We start from the raw sequence: 19,121 nt of genomic DNA, 5'->3' as shown, positions 1-19,121 counted from the left end.
CTTGGGCGGCAGTGGATGAAGCTGAATGGAGAGAGAGCCGCGGCTGAGGAGGAGGATGGCTCGTGTGGGGGGCGGGGGGGTTAGTGGGAGGTGACGGAGGGTGAAAGAAGCCATCAGAGCGGACAACGCCACCGCCGCAGCTGATTCAAAGTGACAGCGCTGACTGACAAAACTAGGCCAGGAGGTTGCCTTCAGGAGCCAGTGCCACCGTCACTCTGGGACGGGGAGAGACAACTGCTGCACGCTCCTTGGATGAAATTCACCGCGACGCAGATGGTCGAAGGAGACGCCAGGCCAAGACGCATTCCGTAATAGAGCTGCTGTAATATTCACACGGGCGGAAAGGATGGAGCCGTGACGGACGGACGGACGGACGGACGGACAGAGAGACAGACTAGGGGCCGGATTCAATCAGCCGAATGATCGGATTTTCTCACTTGTGTAGGTCCTGGTGAACACGCTGAATTTTGAATTTTCAAGTTTTCCGTCTTGAGGCGACGGCGTTCTCGGCCAGCAGGACACTGAGCGATTTTATTGCTAAAATCTGGTAAAAGCCCACAGCGTGGCGTGCACCTCAGAAACTCGGGTTTGCTTGTAGGTCGCTGCATGATGAAAATGATTGCGAGTCGGAATTTGCTTCTGGACCTGGGATCAACGTCTTAGTGCCCAAAGTGACGGCGCGTTTCATATTTAGGGCCCTGTCAGGTGGCGCAAGATGGCAGCTAACGAGAAGCAAGACCCTCATTGCTCTATGCATATTCTCAGATACTGCATGTACTGTATAAATATATGAGAACCGTTCCAAGGGTAGGAAATTACTTAGTAACGCTTTATATTAAAGTCCTTGTAATAAGCATTAGTTAATATGTAATAATAAGTACCTTATAAGATGCTTATTAACATTAATAAGTGTTAAGGTTCTTGTAATAAGCATTAGCGAATAGGTGAATTTATGGGAAGTATGTACACACTGGACCTTTAAGGTTGAATGTTTATGTTTAAAAAAACAAAAAAAACATGACAGCCTGGAGCATCAACAGCCAAGACAAATGGTGCCTCGTGCTGATGAAACAGGGCCTATACTTCTCACAGCGTGTCTGACTGGCAATCGCCTTGCCGGTCACTCTGTGGAGGGGGTGTGCGGTGGGGGTGGGGGCCCTCCGCCCCTCAGCGGGGTAATTTATTAAACATGAATCACTCAGATTATGTTTCCGTCGAACGCCGCCACGTATCACCGGCGCAGCGCGAGATGAATGTGCTCGCGTTGCACACAAATTGCTCCTTGGATCTTCATTAAGTGCTCAAGTGGATCTTGAGTGACGGTAAACAAAACCCGGCCTGCATTCAAATGTCAAGTCTAATGCGCACGCTGGAGAGTTCTGCCGGATTTCAGCGTCGCAGCAGCGGCGTCCGTAATCAGGCGCTCGGAGGCAAAGTGTAGAATGCCGCTGATCTTCAATGGGCTCGACTGATTAGTAATTAAAAAAAAAAAGACAGAAAAACAAATATTTACTGATCGAAATCTAATTTTGTTGATAGTTTCCTGCATTTTAATCTGCAGCCACTGCCTGCAAACCTACGGTGACGTTGAGGACGTTTACGAGGGGAAGGACTTTTGCAGCGTTGCCCGACCCGAACGGCGTGTGTTACTTACAAAAAACCATTGAGGAGGTCAGTCATTGGCTGAACCCTCTGTCCATCAGTTGGATGAATGCTCGTTTAACCGGGACACTATATGAGGGTAAGGCCTTGTGTTCTGTGCTCGGTCGGACTCACACTATCAAGGGCCAGTGGAGCGAGAACACCGCTGTATTAAAAAAACACACACACACACACACACACACACACACACACACACACACACACACACACACACACACACACACACACACACACACACACACACACACACACACACACACACACACACACGATTACTCACCCGTCCAGCCTCACATCCGGCAGGCTCCTGTTGAGAGCGATCATGTCGCTGGCCATCAGGTTGAACTGGTTTATTTTGAAGAGCTCTTTCATTTTCTCCTGGTCGTTCTTGGGAATGTTTACGGCTCTGCCCATCTCGCCCGGACCCTCGTGGCTCCGAGAGATCACCGCTGTGACGCGGCAAAGAGTGGGGGGAAGAAAGACGTCGTTAGGAATGATGATAAATATAAATATATGATAAATATATGATAAACAAATGTACAAAAGTGCATTGCTGCCACCCTAGAAAAAGAAAACAGGGCTCAGCATCACGCGATCATACTCACGTTATAATGTGAAGCTATCACAAAATAATGTCACGAAATGACCTGTTGGTTTCACATTACAATATGTTACTGAGCTCTGTTTCCCACGGTGGCCGCAATGTGCTTCCGTATAAATAAGACTGACTTCCAACGCTTTACGTTTTGTCTCTTTGAGCACGTCCATGAATGAGTAGTCTGCTGTTACCTGCTGGAAGTGTCTGGAGGCCATGACAACAAATCAGTTTTATTGTTGTGAGTCTCTTGTGTATTCAATCATACTGGGATGTATAATTTATGATGGAAGTAGCAGCTGCGGGGCTTTTTTTCTTTTTTTAAAGGTCGGCTTTCAGATCTTTTTTTTATCCCCTTGGCGGTCTATTTTCTTTTGCTATTCCAAAAAATCTCTACGGATCTCAAGGAAACATTTAGCCCTCTGCTTACAGCCTCCTAATAAAAAAACGGACACTCTTCAGGATGTGGTCACTTGCAGGGCATGAGTTGAATTTGTAACTTCAAAGGGTTGACATATTTTAGCAACACACTTTCTGAAATATGGAGCGAGCATCAGGAGCATGTCTGGGGGGTTCACTCAGAGGCGAGGGGCGCAAGGGTTTCTCGGACGATAACTCTGATAAAGATTGAATCTACGAGGAAGACCTTCAGAAAAAAACAATAATCCAATTCAACAAATAAATGTACTGTAGGCACTTTATGACAACAGGCAGCATGTTCAGCTACGTGTGTGCGCGGCGTGTTGAATATGTTCCCCTTCGCAAAACTTAACAGTGCGCATCAAGAAAAATGAGTTTCCGCCTTGACTCGCGTGGTTGAAGGCAGAGAAAGAAGTGTTTTCCTCGCACATCAGTGAGGGTGAATGGGAGGAGGAAAAAAAGTAAAAGTGCAGCTTCAACACACAGACGCAGGCGCTCTGCGTAAGCTCTCCCCTGGGTGCAGCACATCAGGCTGAGTGCGTATTAAAGCACTGTATGCTGACGGCTATATTTAATTTTAATCTAATCTATGAGGAGGTTTGGAATTGGGATTGGAATTTCGGAGGGGCATTTTAATGGATACAAAAGAAGGCATCGCCGTGGCAAAAGCTTGATTGCTTTGTTTTGTTTTTTTTGTCGTTTGCTCCTTCAGTGAAACGACTGCCAAACAGGTAAATAACTCTCCACGGATTTATCACTTCTCTCTAGCTCGCTCGATCGCTCGCTCTCTCTCTCTCCGCCTCTCGCTCTCTCGCTCTCTCTCCGCCTCTCGCGCTATCTAAATGATCTCTCCGAGGAGAGGCGAGGATTTCTCCACGAAAGGGGAACACACGGCTCACGTTAGCTCCCCCGGGTTCAGAGGACGCCCCTGGTGGAGGGGACGGGCCTCCGTCTCGGCCGGATCGCTCACCTCGACCCATCCTGCTCTTCCTTGCCACGCCGCCAACTTCTTGCATCATGCAAGTAGCTCATTATAAGTATTCACAATCCTGTACTTGAGTCAAAGTACAGATACTTGTGTGGGAAAAAAAATACTGTGGTAAAAGTTAAAGTATTTCTTCAACTCATTTAGTCAAGTGAAAATGGAGAACTTACAGGTTCTGAAATGTTCTGAAGTAAAAAGTGCATTTTTACTTTATGAAACAATACCTGTGTTGATAATTTTGCAAATATTAAAAAGTTTTGTTAGCTTTGGTAGTCTCAATGATGTAGTTTGGTAGTTTTTCTTTTTCGACTAGAACCATTTGAGGACCAAGCTGGGCATGTCATCATCCGCCTGTCATGATTCATGCAGCGTTTGAGCCCCTTTCAGCACTGTATTTCATTATTGAAATGTCTTGCGCCACTTTGATCCCTGTTTTCAATAGAGCGGAGGTGCACTTAGGCATTAATGCAGCCTGTTTGCATGCACATCGCCCGCCCATGGCAGGCCGCTCTCACCAGCTTCACCGGCAGCCTCCGACTCAATCCCTTTTCCTCCGCTTCCTGCCTCCACCTCTACTCAGGAATACAGCATGAGAGTCTGACCCTGGTGGCACTACATTATAGATCAGAGAGGGAGAGACTCCAGTAGAACACAAAATTATAACAGAGCGGAACCAAACAGACTGCGGACTGCAACGAGACGACTGCGCACACGCGCACACACACACAAAAAAAGTAGGTTCACAGCCACTAGGAGCAGATACATTATGCATTATTAACCTAAAACTGCTCCCTGAAAACAGAAAAGCTTGCTCTTTGATGATATAAGGAACACAGAGAGTAATTATATTTCACAGTTCGGCATAATGCATTGAGGGTTTTGGCCCATAAACCACGGCATGCGTCGCTGAATTGAGTACAAGAAGACAAAAACAAAACACCAATTTAAAGTTTGCTGCTTCATCTCTAAAACTGACTAAACCACAGTGTATACTGGGGGAATTTATCTTGTGTAAAAAAATAAATGATTTAATAAGTACATGTGGAAAAAAGCAATCCAAGGTGCATCTCAAATTCTGCACTGAGACTGCTTGTTTGGAGGTTTGGTTTCACCAGGAACTGAAAAATCAGATAACGCACCCGTTTTAAAATTCACCAATGTTTAAGACGGAGCAATAATGACACCTCCGCCCAAGAGGCGCAGCAGAACAAAATCAGAGGGCAACACTGTGCAAAAAACATCTAAATTGCACCATTGCAAACAACAGACATTAAATGTGAAATAAACCCAAGGCCCTATAACTAGCCATAAAGACTGTTATGGACTATAAGCTCTTATCCAAGGGAGACCTGCACTAGTTGGGAATTCACTGCGCACATTCATCAAAATAGGCCGTGATTAAGTTAGCATCAGCGTGGAATTGAGAGCTTTATTAGCAATGAATATATCAAACAAAACACTAAGTTGCACAGTTTGTTTCCCAAGGTTTAAAGGCTCTTGGGAGCTCGTTCTACTGCTGCTGCAGCAGCAGTTTCAGGACTGGATGATGTTTCCTCATTAAAGGAAGAAGAGGGAATAGCACCAGAGGCGTCTCACAGCTCCAGACTGGCTCTGGAAACACACCTCAGCAGAACCTCCAACATTTGCACCGCACCATAACCAACTTGTGACAGACAGGAGTTCATCCAATCAAAACTTCCACGACTCAAGACAACGCATTCCCTTTGCAAACATATGTGTCGTTGGCTCTGCCTCCTCCGCCTTCAGAAATCAATTCAGTAATATGTCAAAAAAAAAAAAAAAAAAAGATGCCATCTGTCAGCTTGGCCTTGGTTACTTTGCCCTGGAGGGCACTCACACTCAAGAGCACCAACAGTGTCTTCTGTATGATGCAGTATGACTTCAAGCAGGATTGGAAAAAAAAATTGACATCAGCAATGTCAAATGTATTTTTTTTTTTTTTAAATCCAACAAAATAATTTTGCCACTCGTCGCTTCTGCTGCTGATTTTGCAAGAAAAAACTTTCAGCAACACCCGCTTACTTTAAATTCTATATTTAGCAAATCACCTTTAAGCTATTCAGTCATAGCAACCCCATGTTGCATTACACTTTTATATGGTAATCACTCTCAGTGGCTGACAGTTGGACTTTTTTTTCCCCGTCTCTCTCTGTCACTCTGTCTCTCTCTCTCTCACCGTAAAAGCAGCTTAGTGAGCTCCAGCGAAACCTGCTTACTGTGGTGCACGTGAGGTAACGAAGCCGAGAGCTGCTGTGGGGCACGGCGACATCAGAAATATTCAAAGTCATCCTTTTAAATTCTTTTTTAAAGTCAAGATATTTTGCGGCCCACCCAAGGCTGCCTCGCACTCTCACAGCTCATCTTGTTCTCCTTCCTTCACCACAGGCCGAGGCGTTTGACGGTTCGGCACTTTAGCTGTTTTTGCTCTTGTGCTTCGCTTCAGATATTGTACCTGCAATCTGTGGGACCAACTCGCATGTTGTAAATGAAGGTCTTCGCCCCCTGCAGACCCCTACAATAGGCTCCATGATGCCCGGACTGAAGAGATACAACGGCAGGCTTGACTTCTCTCTAGATGTGTCACTGTGGTGGGACTGTGCCGCTGGTATTTCCAGATCCTCCCCACTTGCTTTTCACTGACCCATTATATGTACTTGCTCTCAACTAAAGCAGTAATCAGGGATGTAGCGATTACCGGTAAAATGATAAACCATGGTAAAAAAGTCCCAACGGTTATTATCACCATTTCAAATTTTAATTATTAAAACCGTGTAACACCATCTGACAACCGCGGTTGTCTGCCTGCAGAAATTTTCAAAGACAGGCTGCATATGCACCTACATCCAAATATACTAAAGACCTCACTGCAGCCCTCTCATATTTTATTGTAATGGACATGATGCCATTTCAAATTGTTGTTATGCACATTTGGTTTGTACTAGTACCAGTTTGTACCAGTTGTATGCTTGATGTTATTTTAATGTTTCTGCCAACAAAACTTACATTGTGCTTGTTCTGTTATTTGTGTTTTCAAAATAAAACTTGGTTAAATGATTCCAGTGCGTGTATAAGTACCTTTTTTCTTTTTTTTTACATTTTGAGCACAGTTCAACAATACCGCGATAATAATGATAATCGTGATAATTTTGGTTACAATAACCGTGATGTGAAATTTTAGTTACATCTCTAGTATTATTGCAATGCAGTAATCTCCACATCATTATATGTGTTCATCATCATATTTCCATAGTCTTCTGAGATCATAGATATAATTTAATAATTATATAATAGCTATTCTTGCTTGTTTTGTTTGGGGTTTTTTTATTAAAAATGGTTTCTGACTTGAAGAAATTGCTCTTGCAATCCAAAAGCTTTCAATAAGCAATCTCGACATGAGCTCATTGATATTCTTAGTTCTACTTTTAGGGGAAAAAAAAACAAGAAAAATTCAGTGAAAAATGCTAAAGGCCTTGATATAAATATGATAAGAAAGTGAGTCATGGTACCCAGAGCGCTTTACAATGGCCTCTTATACACTCATACAGTCATTCGTTCATTCATTCATTCACTCATGCCAGAAGATTAAACGACTTGAACCAGGGAATGGAGGCTGCAGCAGCAGTGACGCAGACTCACCTCGGAGGGCAGGGAGCAGCGAGCGGTCCTTCCTCTCGTCACATTTGTTACACTCGCTGAAGTACAGCAGCAGGAAGACGTCCACCAGCACCCACACCAGGGAGGTGGTCAGCACCACCTTGCAGTAGACGAACCGTCGCATTGTCTTCCCCCGGGGGAGTCAGCCAGTCAAGCCGGGCTCAGGAGCGCTGGGTCCGCTGAGGCAGCGTTCGAACTCTGGACGACGGGGAGTAGACTGAGCAGGTTTGACCGAGAGGCGTCAACCTGCCGTAGGGGAGAAATTAGGAAGAAGCGGGGACGCTCGAATTAGAGGACTTCGATAAAGCAATGTGAAATCAGCAAAGTCAGAGCAGGATCAGCAAAAGTGCACTATGCCAAGAGCTTGCTGGAGGAGCGCATGAGAAAATACAAAGCGTTTAAGGGGGGGGAATAAAATCTGAAATCCCACAATATAAAACCATGAAAATGTTTTTTATTTGTTTCCTGTAAGACTTTGGACACATCTCGATTTTTTTTTTTTTTTTAAAACATAATAGTGTGAAATATTGGCCTACTAATATTGCGATATCCAATTTCCATCTACTCGTCACATAAACTGGTGCATTCAGACGCTGCAGGCCAAAGGAGGTGCTTGGGCCATTGCAGACGGGTTAAAAAGCCACCAGGTTCGTCCTCACACAGTATTTATTCCCAGATGGTTCACTCCAGCCAGCAGAAGCTGGTGAGGTCCACCCAGGTCGCGCCCAACTTGCCATTGCTCATGGTGGTGCATTCTCTCGTCGGACCGACCCCCTGCCCCCACCCGCCCCAGACCTGCTACATTTCCCTACTTCTGAAAGAGTGAATGCTAATTTTCTATTCACGGGCGTCTCTCGCCGCCGACACTCGCCGTGCTGCGAGGGCCATCTGAGAAACTTTCATAACAGAGGCAATTTGTGGAGGTTAGACATCTCTTCAGCAGTGCATGTATGCCTCACAACCTTCCTAATGAAAAACATCGTTTTCTACTTGGACAAATTTATGGAGCTCCCCCCCCCGCAACCCCTTAACAGAAAGACTTATGAAAGTATAATGAGGCAGGAAACAATTTAACACACACAGAAAATCAAGCATACAAATATTGCACGGCCTCTTAAGCATTCACAGCAAAAAAAAACAAAGCCGCATAATGCAAAGCACGGCTCAATATATATATATATATATATATATTCCTTTACTATAACGGGAGCAGCGTGAAATGTAATGAAATGAAAAATTTCCTTTGAACATGTGAAAATGACATGAGAATAACAAACAAAAGACACAAGCACAACATGGAAAAAGACAAGTAAGAGAGAAGTAATCAAACAGGAATAATTAAAAAAGATGAGAGGGGGGGAAGAGCGGATTCACCCCCAGCCCTTCTTCACAACGCAATAATTAATGATCATCTGCTGACTTCCACATTTAAATCCCATTACAACATTCCCGATGCATCTTAACCCATCCTGACCTTTACTTTTACAACTTGTGAAGAAGAAATAGCCTCCGGCCTCTCTAGTGGGGAAACTGACAGATTTCCTTATCTTTTGCTTGCAGCATGGTCACGCTTCTATGCTCAAAAAACACACACGCACGCACGCGCGCGCGCGCGCACACACACACACACACACACACACACACACACACACACACACACACACACACACACACACACACACACACACACACACACACACACACACACACACACACACACACACACACACACACACACACACACCAGCACTCGTGCGGCCCTCTATGCTGCCTGTCTATACGTCCATCAAAGGGTCTGACACTGCTGCCCTGGGCTAATGCTTATCTCATTCAAAAACAAGGCAGGCTCTGTGCATCTACATCAGAGGCTTTAGATCCCAGCGTGGTGGCCGATCTTTGACAAAAATGCAAACACCACTTGCACCACCCCGCCCGCCAACCACCCTGAACAAACAGAGCCGGTGCGGCTCTAAGATAATGACGAGCATCATCGGCGAAATGTTTAAAGGTGCATGCCAAAAAAAAAAAATGTTCACATTGACACGTCACCTGCGCGCACGCGCAGCCGCAGATGCGTTGTCACCGATGATTTTGTCTGTTTGCATTTCTGACCATCTGCTTCGGCGCATCAGAGGAGAGACGTGTTTTGGGTTTGGTATGTCTGGCTTCACAGCTTCCTGGAGACGCGTCCGGTGAAGCCTGAGTCAATTACCATCTGCGCGGATCTGTCGGTTGTACGCCGTGCTAAAAATGGCTCCCTCCCGTCTTCACAAGAAGACACTTTTGTTCCGCCGTGCTTTTGAAGGCAACAACAAAGCATTCGAGCGTTGTGGCTCACATCCCAAGTGTCAGGCGCAAGAAATGCTATCATTTGCTTTATGTCGTGCAATCAGGAAGTTCTATTTTCTGTTTAGGCCCCACTGATTGTTAGGTCAACAGGTGCACCTCTGCTCTTTCACTCTTAGGACCCATCAGGTTGCTGTCTTTGCTTTCCAAAGTCCCCCATTTGCTCAGCACTAGAAGCAACAAGACAAATAACGTGTATAAACAAAGTAATCAAATCCCACCGTCCAGTAAGAACATGCTCAGATGTTTGCTGCTGCCAGGTTCACTGGCACAAAAGTATATCGCAAGCTATCGGGGCTTAAAATGGCCAACGTTGTCCTAAATGTTGCATCCCAATTGGAACAAGAGTAATAAGTGCCCAATGATGATGACAGGAGAATTGGTGCAATATGTGACATGTTAACATACAATTCAACTGCAATACTTTCTTATCATATTAGCATTTGACTGCACTGGCCAGCCAAGACATGTATAGACGTGTATGCACCAGGCCTAAGAGGGCCAGCAGGTGATTACAGAGCTGATCCCAGTAAGCCCATTAGCCCAGTGACAGCAGCGTCTTTTCAGACCCCAAACAAGACTCCAAACAAAAACAAAAGCAAAATACACTCGTTTGGACTTGAAAGGTATTGCACGTGACAAATCTGGCCATGACTAAACAAAGTGATATGCAACGGATTGGGAGTCGTTGCAAACTGCGCGCAGGCTGAGGGGTCAGTGCGACACAGATTGAATATGTGTGTGCACACACACACACACACACACACACACACACACACACACACACACACACACACACACACACACACACACACACACACACACACACCAAATCCTACCTAGCCGGTGGATGGGGTGAGCCACCAGTGACCTGCTCAGGCAACGTGTTGAACGCAGAACAGAACAGAACAGAACAGAACAGAACGCACACCCCATCAAGGCACAACAAAACAAGATACCAACATTGCACGAAAACAAATTGAATCGAACGAAACCCCAGCGGACGACTGCTAACTTGAATACAATGAATTCTATGTACGCCGGAAAATCCGCAATCCCGGCGTGGTCAATGTTCCATGAAAGCCTCTCTGACGGTCGGTCGGTACCTGTCGTCCGGGCTTCTTGACATCAACCGCCGCCGGCTCCGCGGCGGTGAACCGGGGGTGGACATGGACAGCCTCCATCAACGTCCCCAAAAGCGGCCACCGTTTACATACGTCGCGGCACGCACCTGTTCTCCAAACTGGGATATTATCACGGCGAGTGAAGGGGGAGAGGAGGGAGGCGCGAGACAGACACGCAGCCGCCAGAGCAGCGCAATCTAACCTCCACTCAGCGACGACCTGCAAGTAGGCCGGCTGAGCGGGCCGCTCCTGCTCTCTGATTGGCTGTGAGCGACGTCAATCAGAGACTCCTCCTGACGGCACAGCGTCACGAGCGCCCAGTGGAGAGGCGCGTGAAGCATCTCCACGGGCAAAAAAAAAAAAAAAATACACAGCGACACGACACGGAACCTCCTCTCTGGATTTTTCCCCCCCCCGCATTTATTTTGTGATGTGATCACGTTGTGTGTGTGTGTGTGTGTGTGGGAGGGGGCGGGGGGGTGTTTTCGTTGGGGTTTTTTTGTGAATGACGTAGAACGTTGGCCATGCTTGAGGTCTGCCATTTCTTTCATTTATTTTAGGTGGTTTATGTGGGTTTTTTTATGCAAGATTGACTATAATATAATATAATATAACATATGTTTTGATAAGCCTGAGTCAATTATATGACTATTTGTATGATACGCTCTCATTTTATAAACAGAGAGCTGTTGCAGATTTGATTTCTGCTTTGACACTCTCGTTTGTAACACTTCTTCAATTTCCAAATGTTCCATCTTTTGTATCACACTCTGGCAACAAGGAAGGGGAAATAGCAGTCCCGTTGTTGAATGTGTGGAACAGCATGGACATATATTCTGAAATGAGGGGCGTCCAAACTACGGCCTGTGGGCCAACTGCGGCCCACCAACTGATTTTAAGTGGCCCGCGACAGGTCTCTGAAAACATTTTCCTTATGGCCCGTCACTCAGTGCTGAATCAAAAGGAGCTGACTTGGCAAATTTTCTGTCCACCTTGCGATGGCAGCACTTCCATCTGTGGTACGTAGTCACGTAAAGGTGGACGCCAGGTGGGTAGTAACCACGCAGGTGAAATTAAAGTTGTGTTCCATCTGCATTTATTCTGCCGCAGTTGCATCAATTGTGAAAAAATTGATGTTATTGTCAAAGCCAAAGTCCCAGTTATTGTCGCATCCCAAAGGATGCAAAATTAGTTCTCATTTGACCCATCATTTCCTGAGGAAAAGCAGTGGGCAGCAGCGGTTCCGCGCCCGGGTGCCATTACATTATTGGAAATAATGCTAATCATCATAATCACAACTTAAAGGATATGTTGCATTCTTTAACAAATATTTCATGTCATTGTTTTTTTGTTTTTTTTTTAAACTATTGACTATTACCAGGGAGTCTGGGGTTCATAGCCCGCCTACGCCTACTGCCTCTACGCCTTGCCACAAGTGCCTTGGTTTAGCTCAGAGAACTATTGTTTATTTAAGAACGAACACACTGTGCTAAACATGGTTCGAAAAAAATAAATATATATTTAACGTAGCATAATGTAATGTTTTTATTCAGTTTGGCGAGTTTCTTTGTTTGTTTGTTTGTTTTTGAACAAATTATTGTATGTGACGAAGCTGTTGGCCCCTGGGTGTCATCTGGTTTGGCCCCCATTGTAAAAAAAAAAAAATTTTGGACACCAATGTTCTAAATGCATGCTTTTGTTGCATGGTGCAGAATGAGACTGCGTCTCGCAACATATTTAATGAATGTGTGTTTTTATTTCATTTATTTTTAATTTATTTTTTCACTCTGCAAGACAGTGAATTGCTTACATTAGCACGTTCCCTAACATCATCAAACTTCCTCCTGCTTTCCTGACAGTGAATTGCTTTCATTCACTGATGGCACATTCGCTATCACGATTCACTCCGTGTTTCTCTGAAGCCTGAACTGAGATCCCACGAGAAGTCCCTGATCACGATTACACCGTGTAGCGAACGCACCATCTACTGGCAGGAGGCAGGTATTATGTACATATTAATGGCTATGTGTGTGACACTTTTTTGTGTGTGTGTGCATACACATGTTGCTCGTTCATGGACCTGTTGCTCATTTTACAAACCGCAAAAATATGTTATAAATAGGAGGGCCGCCAATTATCAGGTTGGCTTTTGAGGTAAATCATCCTCAAGCAGTGATCATTCTTTTTTTTCTTTTTTAATGCATTCATATTTTAAATGCGTTTCTCTTTTAACTTTATAATCGTTATAATTCAAAATGCTTCGTAGCAACTGTTTAAAAGAAACCAAAAGAAGAAAAAAAAGACGCCAGCGTCACAGTGGCATTCTGTATACTAAAAAAAAAAAAAAGTTTCTCAAAACATCCACCAGGTGTCAGTGCGTGTCCTTTTACTTTTAGTCATAGTTTCATCTTCACAGTTCTTTTTTTTTTTTATCCCACAGTTTACCCGTGAACCCTCGCCTTTGGCCGCATGGTGGCGCTCTCGCCGCTCTGCCCCCTGCAGACTCCGGCGCAGACGGCCGCCGTCTGGCTACTTAAACGGGGTGGGCTACAGGAGTCACTCAGCTCTGAAACCGAGCACGGGACGCACCAAACAGCCAGTGATGCCATGCCGAGGCGGTCGGTCCATCTCCGGGAGAGCGCCGTGTGATCTGTCGGAACTCGTGCCACTCCTCATCACCTCCGCACCTCCACCTCCCCACCCCCATGGTGCATCTGGCCGATCACTTCTCATCCTCCGCCGCCTGCACTTGAAAGTTTGACTCGTTCCGAGTAGTCGGGAAAGAAGGCGGGCGAAAGAAGAAGGTCAGGAGCGGAGAAGCGGAGCAGCGGAGATGAACAACACCGGCTTCAACCAGACGGAGGGCGGGCTGCTGCTCAACAAGACGGAGGAGTTCTTCTGCTGCAACTTTTCCTCCGTGGTGACCGACAACGGCTTGGTGGCCGCCACGCCGGACGAGCGCAGCCTCTTCGTCATGAGGGTGGTGCAGATCGCCGTCATGTGCGTGCTTTCCCTCACCGTGGTCTTCGGCATCTTCTTCCTGGGCTGCAACCTCCTCATCAAGTCCGAGGGGATGATCAACTTCCTGGTGACGGACAGGAGACCGTCGAAAGAGACCGAGGCTGTCATTGTCGGAGCCTACTGATCCCACCCGATGACCCGAATACAGTCGGAGCTCCTGGAGGAGGCGGGTGACGGATGATGTTTCACTGCCACAAGTCCCCGTTTTCAATGTTTATAGTCCTCAGGAATAAGAAGGGGGGGAAAAAATATGGGGAACCTCGCCCAATAGGTGACTCGAACCTTGCTGCTGACTGAGGCGTCACCTTGTTTTCCTGTGGGCGTTTTGCTTTTGTAATGCCAAAAACAAAACAGAGTCGCCCATCACCCAGAGGTACAGAGAGTTTGGAGTCTGTATTTGTTTATAAAGTATTCAGTCGAGCACTGTCCTTATGTCAGTTATAGTTGGACCACAGTTTTCTCTCCCCCGCAGCATCCTCTGACAAGTCGCTGCGTCTCGCTGCCGATGAGATGGAGACGTCCATGTCGGACATGTAGCGCGTGTTGTATGTGTTTTTTCTTCTTCCATACAATATGCGAAAGCGTTAAGTGAGTGTGTTCCTGCTGCACGGGCATGTGCGCACAGGTGGTAGAGAGGAACCCAGCATGCCATGTATCTTGTTAATTGGAGTATATTCATTCTGTAATTAAAGTTTTCTTCCTAATTAAGGTCTATTTTTTTCCCCCTACTTCGTGCCTTTTAATTAAGATCTTAAAATATGGAAATTAGTGCTGTTTAATTAAGAAATGTTGTGGCTCTTTTTTTTTTCTCTGAAACGGAGACGCTGGAAGGAAGAGCCGTGCATTCTCTGGCATTTAAAATGTTCACTTATTTGCAAGTGACATAAAGCATTCGTCATTCAGTAAATCAAAAGTCGTAATTAAACACACTCCCATTAGTGTGGGAAGAGGGACATTAATATTCGATGCAAGCAGATGTGTTTATTCTTATTTATTGCATTACCTGTCTGAGTGAGATTTCAATCCGCAGCAGGGCTTTACGTCATGTCTCCCTCAGTCAGAGCCTGTGTTGCCTCGTGCTCCTGGCCCACCTGCACGTCAAATCCCCAGGGTGAACCAGCAGCCTTGGAAATGACTTGTCATCTCAGCCCAGGGAGGCCAAAGTCGGCAGGCAATATGCTGCTGTGCGATTGCCTGATCCGCAGCCTTAAACAGTTTGAAACTTCTTTCTTTCAACATTTTATGTGTTTTGAGAAAAGGTTGTAATCTCAATATTCACCTTCACTTTCTGTCAATGAAGAGTGTGAGATTATTGACATGGTGACTCATGTCTGAGTTGGCCAGATGCATCCTTGAGGATCAAAAAATAATGTATATTTTAGTGGATTAAAGAAAAACAAAATAGTATTTTGCCAATAGTTTGTTAGTTGTAGTTGTTCAGTACAGAGCAGTGACTAAACAAAATTGTGTGTGCCGAAAATATTTGGCACTTTAGCTGGACAGGATTTGTAAATGTTCTTGCAGGAATGTGTGACGCACACATGCTGGCAACACAACATCATTCCAATTGATGCGTCCAACATCAGCGGCTCTGAAAATTGAGTACAAGTGAATTTACAGCCTCCTGGTGCAACTCGGCAACCAAAACAAACTCAATAAAACATCACAGAAGAATGGAACAGCAGAGTTTTCGTTGCAAAGCATCTGAGACCATCAATTATGAACTGAAATAAAATTGAGATTATGAAATGTTATGAATATGATTTATTATTTTGTTTTCGGTCCATTTCATAGATGCCTGACCTCACCAGTTTTGTTTAAGTATTTTGCATTTTATTTATTGGGCCTCCAGGAGCAGAGGGCAACATCATGACATCACCACTTAAAAAGTCCCATGACAGAGGTGGCATCAGGCAGGTTTGCACCGTGTGTATTCAACAATGTTTGATTGACACTGCATTTATAGAACCTTTTGAACATTTTACAGGATGATGCTTGATTCTCACCACCAGTTGGTTCAAGATAAGACCAATAACAGGCATTTTGGACTGAACATACACGTGGCACCACAATCATTTTTCTCATGACATATTCTTTTGATGTGGGATTAACAAAGACACTTTAGGGCAATGCAAACGCCCTCCTATATGTCACACCTCGTACTATTACACTGCTTTGTGGAATTGCTTTCATTAGAGAGGGCTAGGAATAGCTCCGAGCCAAACGTCGTCGCAGTTTAATATCCAGCAGAGAACAATCTTCCCTCCACAGCTGAACCAGTGTTTCAGCATCCAGCTGTGCCGCGTGCACCGCTATTCGGATGATTTGGATGGATCCTCATCGATTCAGGCGAGCCTGGGGAAAAGATTACAAAAAGCGCTCGTTGAAGTTAATAAACGTGGGGAGCGGCGCCGAGGCTTTGTTGCGAGAAGTTTTTCTGCCAGGGATCCAACACGTTTGGTTTGTTTGGAGACGGTTACTGCCGAGTGATTTAACACACCCGTCAAGCACTAATGCGCTGGGAGAATTTAGAAAACAGTAAACATCGATCTATAGCAGCTCCCCACTCAGATGTTCACACGCTGATGTGCATCTTCTGCAAGGAGCTGTTCGCCGCAGTCTGGGGGGAGTGAGACAAAACTTATTCGGTGTCACAGTGCACACACACACATACACAAAAACATCTTCCAATCTGTCACCGATATAGCACAGGTGAAAACAGCGGCAGCTTACTTTACCCGGCGCTTGCCGTATTGGAGCTGTGCTCAACGGTGATACCATCCGCAGGGTGTTGATTATGGGCTAAAAGAGGCTTCAGGCGGTCCAGTCGATGGACTGTATAGTGACTCAATGCTCCAAATAGCAGTGAGGCGGCCACAATCACCTCCCATTTACTCCCATTGTCCGGCAGCACCTCATGCATCCTCACCTCCGCCGCCCAATGGATTCTGTGGGTTGAAGACAGACCTCTCTGGTCCTTTGTGTCGGTTCCCGTATGGGGATTTGCTTAAGTTATGGGGCCGTCATGTCAAATTTGATTTTGTCCCGCTGTGTCTTTCATCAGTTGGGGAAACACGTGGAGACGGCACGATAATCAATGGAAAAAGATGAAGATGATGCTGAGAAAAGTCAGGCACTAATGTGGCGTAATATTGGGATTCCGAGACAACAAGCTGTGACCAGTCCACCCAGACTGGTTTTAAAGAGTTGTTCCATTACTTGACTTGTCTGGTTCCTGCAATGAGTCACGGCCCTCGTTGTATCCACCAACTGTTACACTCGTAGAGGCATTACAGTTTTCCAGCCATTCGCACTCGCCTGTAACTCAATGTGTGTGTTGGCCAGTTGGTGTCTATATGTGTTTAAGGCAGGCATGGGCAAACTATGGCCCGGGGACCTTTGGGGGCCTTGGCCTTTGCGGCCTGTTGAAGAAATTATTTTAATAATAAATAGCTACATTTCATCTATTTTTCAGTGTGTTAATAGTAATTTCAATAAAGAGCTAAATACAGTGGGGCTTCAAAGCCAGATATTTCGTTGTAATGCTTTTGTTCATTTTCAGTCGTCATGAAAACACTTTTTTTTTTACATACTGTATCTTATGCTACTTTTTTCTCTGTGAGGTGGATCACCAAAACATTCCATCCACGCCTGGTCTGGCAGGAGGTCACTTCATTGGCCAGCTTTGCTCTATGGAGATTATTTTTAGACTCAAAGTTTGTTATGTTCATTAAAGGTCTGTTACCGCAAATACGGTTCTGAGGATTTGATACTTTCTGTATCATGTCACACTGTTGAGACACTGCATTGTGCCAAATCAACTTTCAAATCAAATTTTCAGTTATTCAGGAAGAACACAATTTAAATGGTAAAACAACCAAAGTTTTGTCACTTACTCATACAGTATATTGCTACCAAAGGGAACAGAATGTACCCAACATGTGGACGAGCAACAGGGCTGCATTATCCAATTGCAATCAATGAGTGTAACTAATAACCAAGTTGATGCGATATTGACCCTGAAATCTATTTTGGTTGATGCGCGTACACGTTTTAATGCTTTATTGACCTTCTAATCATGCAATTCTCTGGCAGCTACATCCGAGCCTCATGGGAACCACGTCGTCTTCACGCGACTGTCCCTTCGTAGACTGTGAGCAGGCCTCTCCTCTGCAATACAGATGGGACAAATGAAAGTCTTCAGATCGCTGTGACAGTACAGAAGTCTCAGTGAAAGTCTCATCACCCGCTGTAGTTTAATGCGCATTAGTTGATCTATAGCACATTCTGTCCGGGCTGCACTCTCAGCGAACATAGCCCCTCCTCTTCCTCGATGCGGCTTAACGCCTCTTAATGCCCTTTAGTAAAACACCATCTGATATTACTTTGTAAGTCTACTCCCACTTCACACTAAGTCCCTTTTTTTTCTAATGCAAAGCACTGCAGCCTGTTAGCTCGGGAACGGTCATTATATAGATGACAGGTGTGACGCGCAAAGCTCCCTAATCGTACAGCGTGATGCAAATATGCTCTTCAGCAAAGTGCACACTCGTTCAACCGCTACGTTTTCTCGCTCATGGCATATGGTTATGCAATGTTTATATCTGGTGGTGGTAAACACACGTCCGTGCGGACGTCCATCCGTCCATGCATCCATCCTCTAACACTGCTTATCCTGCGCTCATGGGGTTTTGCTGGAGTCCATTCAAACGGTCTTTGTGCAAGTCACCAGTTTAGTGAAGAGACAAAAATGTACGGACGCTCGGATGCTCTCTACATCTCTCTCTCTACTCTACTTTACGGTCACGTAACTTATGGTGCATGACCACAGAAGCAGTGACAGGGAAGGTTGGCATGGGAAGAACATGCAGACTCTGCACACTCACAGACACACACACACACACACAGTTGTAATTGAACCCACAGCAAGAAGGTTGTGCCAAAGTGTCTCCCAGCCTCTGTCATGTCACATCAGGAAAAATTCTGAGAATATTTAGCGAATCATGTGATATTCCTGACATGATAATTATTACCAGTCAGCTCATGATTGTTTTTCCCCATGTTGCCGCTGATTGTGATCACGACCACAGATGGACTCTTCGTTTTTCTTGCGCTTCGCTCCTTTCCTCCACTCTCCGCTGGATAAAGATACGCTGATGACATGTGTTCTCTTCAGACATGACTGCAGAAATCAGCGGTGACAGTTTGGACCTGCCTGCCAAGTAGCAGTGTCCCGACTGCCTGCCTGCTCGACGCACTCCTTTGCCCCCGCTGTCAGCTGCACTCAGTCACC

General features: G+C 45.4%; 2 protein-coding genes across 2 annotated transcripts in view; one reads left to right on the top strand and one right to left on the bottom strand.

Moving 5' to 3' along the window:
* The window catches only part of galnt13 (polypeptide N-acetylgalactosaminyltransferase 13), a 28,847-nt gene extending 17,653 nt beyond the window's left edge, over positions 1–11,194 (bottom strand). The window contains exons 1-3 of the mRNA XM_076040242.1: positions 10,790–11,194; positions 7,320–7,583; positions 1,943–2,111 (exon numbers count right to left, since the gene is read on the bottom strand). Coding sequence (XP_075896357.1) covers positions 1,943–2,111; positions 7,320–7,461 — 311 coding nt within the window. The 5' untranslated portion in view covers positions 7,462–7,583; positions 10,790–11,194. The remainder of the gene's footprint in view (positions 1–1,942; positions 2,112–7,319; positions 7,584–10,789) is intronic.
* A 2,057-nt stretch (positions 11,195–13,251) lies between these two features.
* Positions 13,252–14,064, top strand: rprma (reprimo, TP53 dependent G2 arrest mediator candidate a). Its single transcript, XM_076039910.1, has one exon. The coding sequence runs from the start codon at positions 13,641–13,643 to the stop codon at positions 13,950–13,952; it is 312 nt and encodes a 103-aa protein (XP_075896025.1). The 5' UTR covers positions 13,252–13,640; the 3' UTR covers positions 13,953–14,064.
* The last annotated feature ends 5,057 nt before the right edge of the window (positions 14,065–19,121 follow it).

This window comes from Nelusetta ayraudi, unplaced genomic scaffold (assembly GCF_046127955.1).
Source record: "Nelusetta ayraudi isolate G7.1 ecotype Tasmania unplaced genomic scaffold, CSIRO-AGI_Nayr_v1 ptg000060l, whole genome shotgun sequence".
NCBI lineage: Eukaryota > Metazoa > Chordata > Actinopteri > Tetraodontiformes > Monacanthidae > Nelusetta > Nelusetta ayraudi.
The sequence above is the reverse complement of the archived record's forward strand: the minus strand, read 5'-3'. Positions and strand labels throughout refer to the sequence as shown.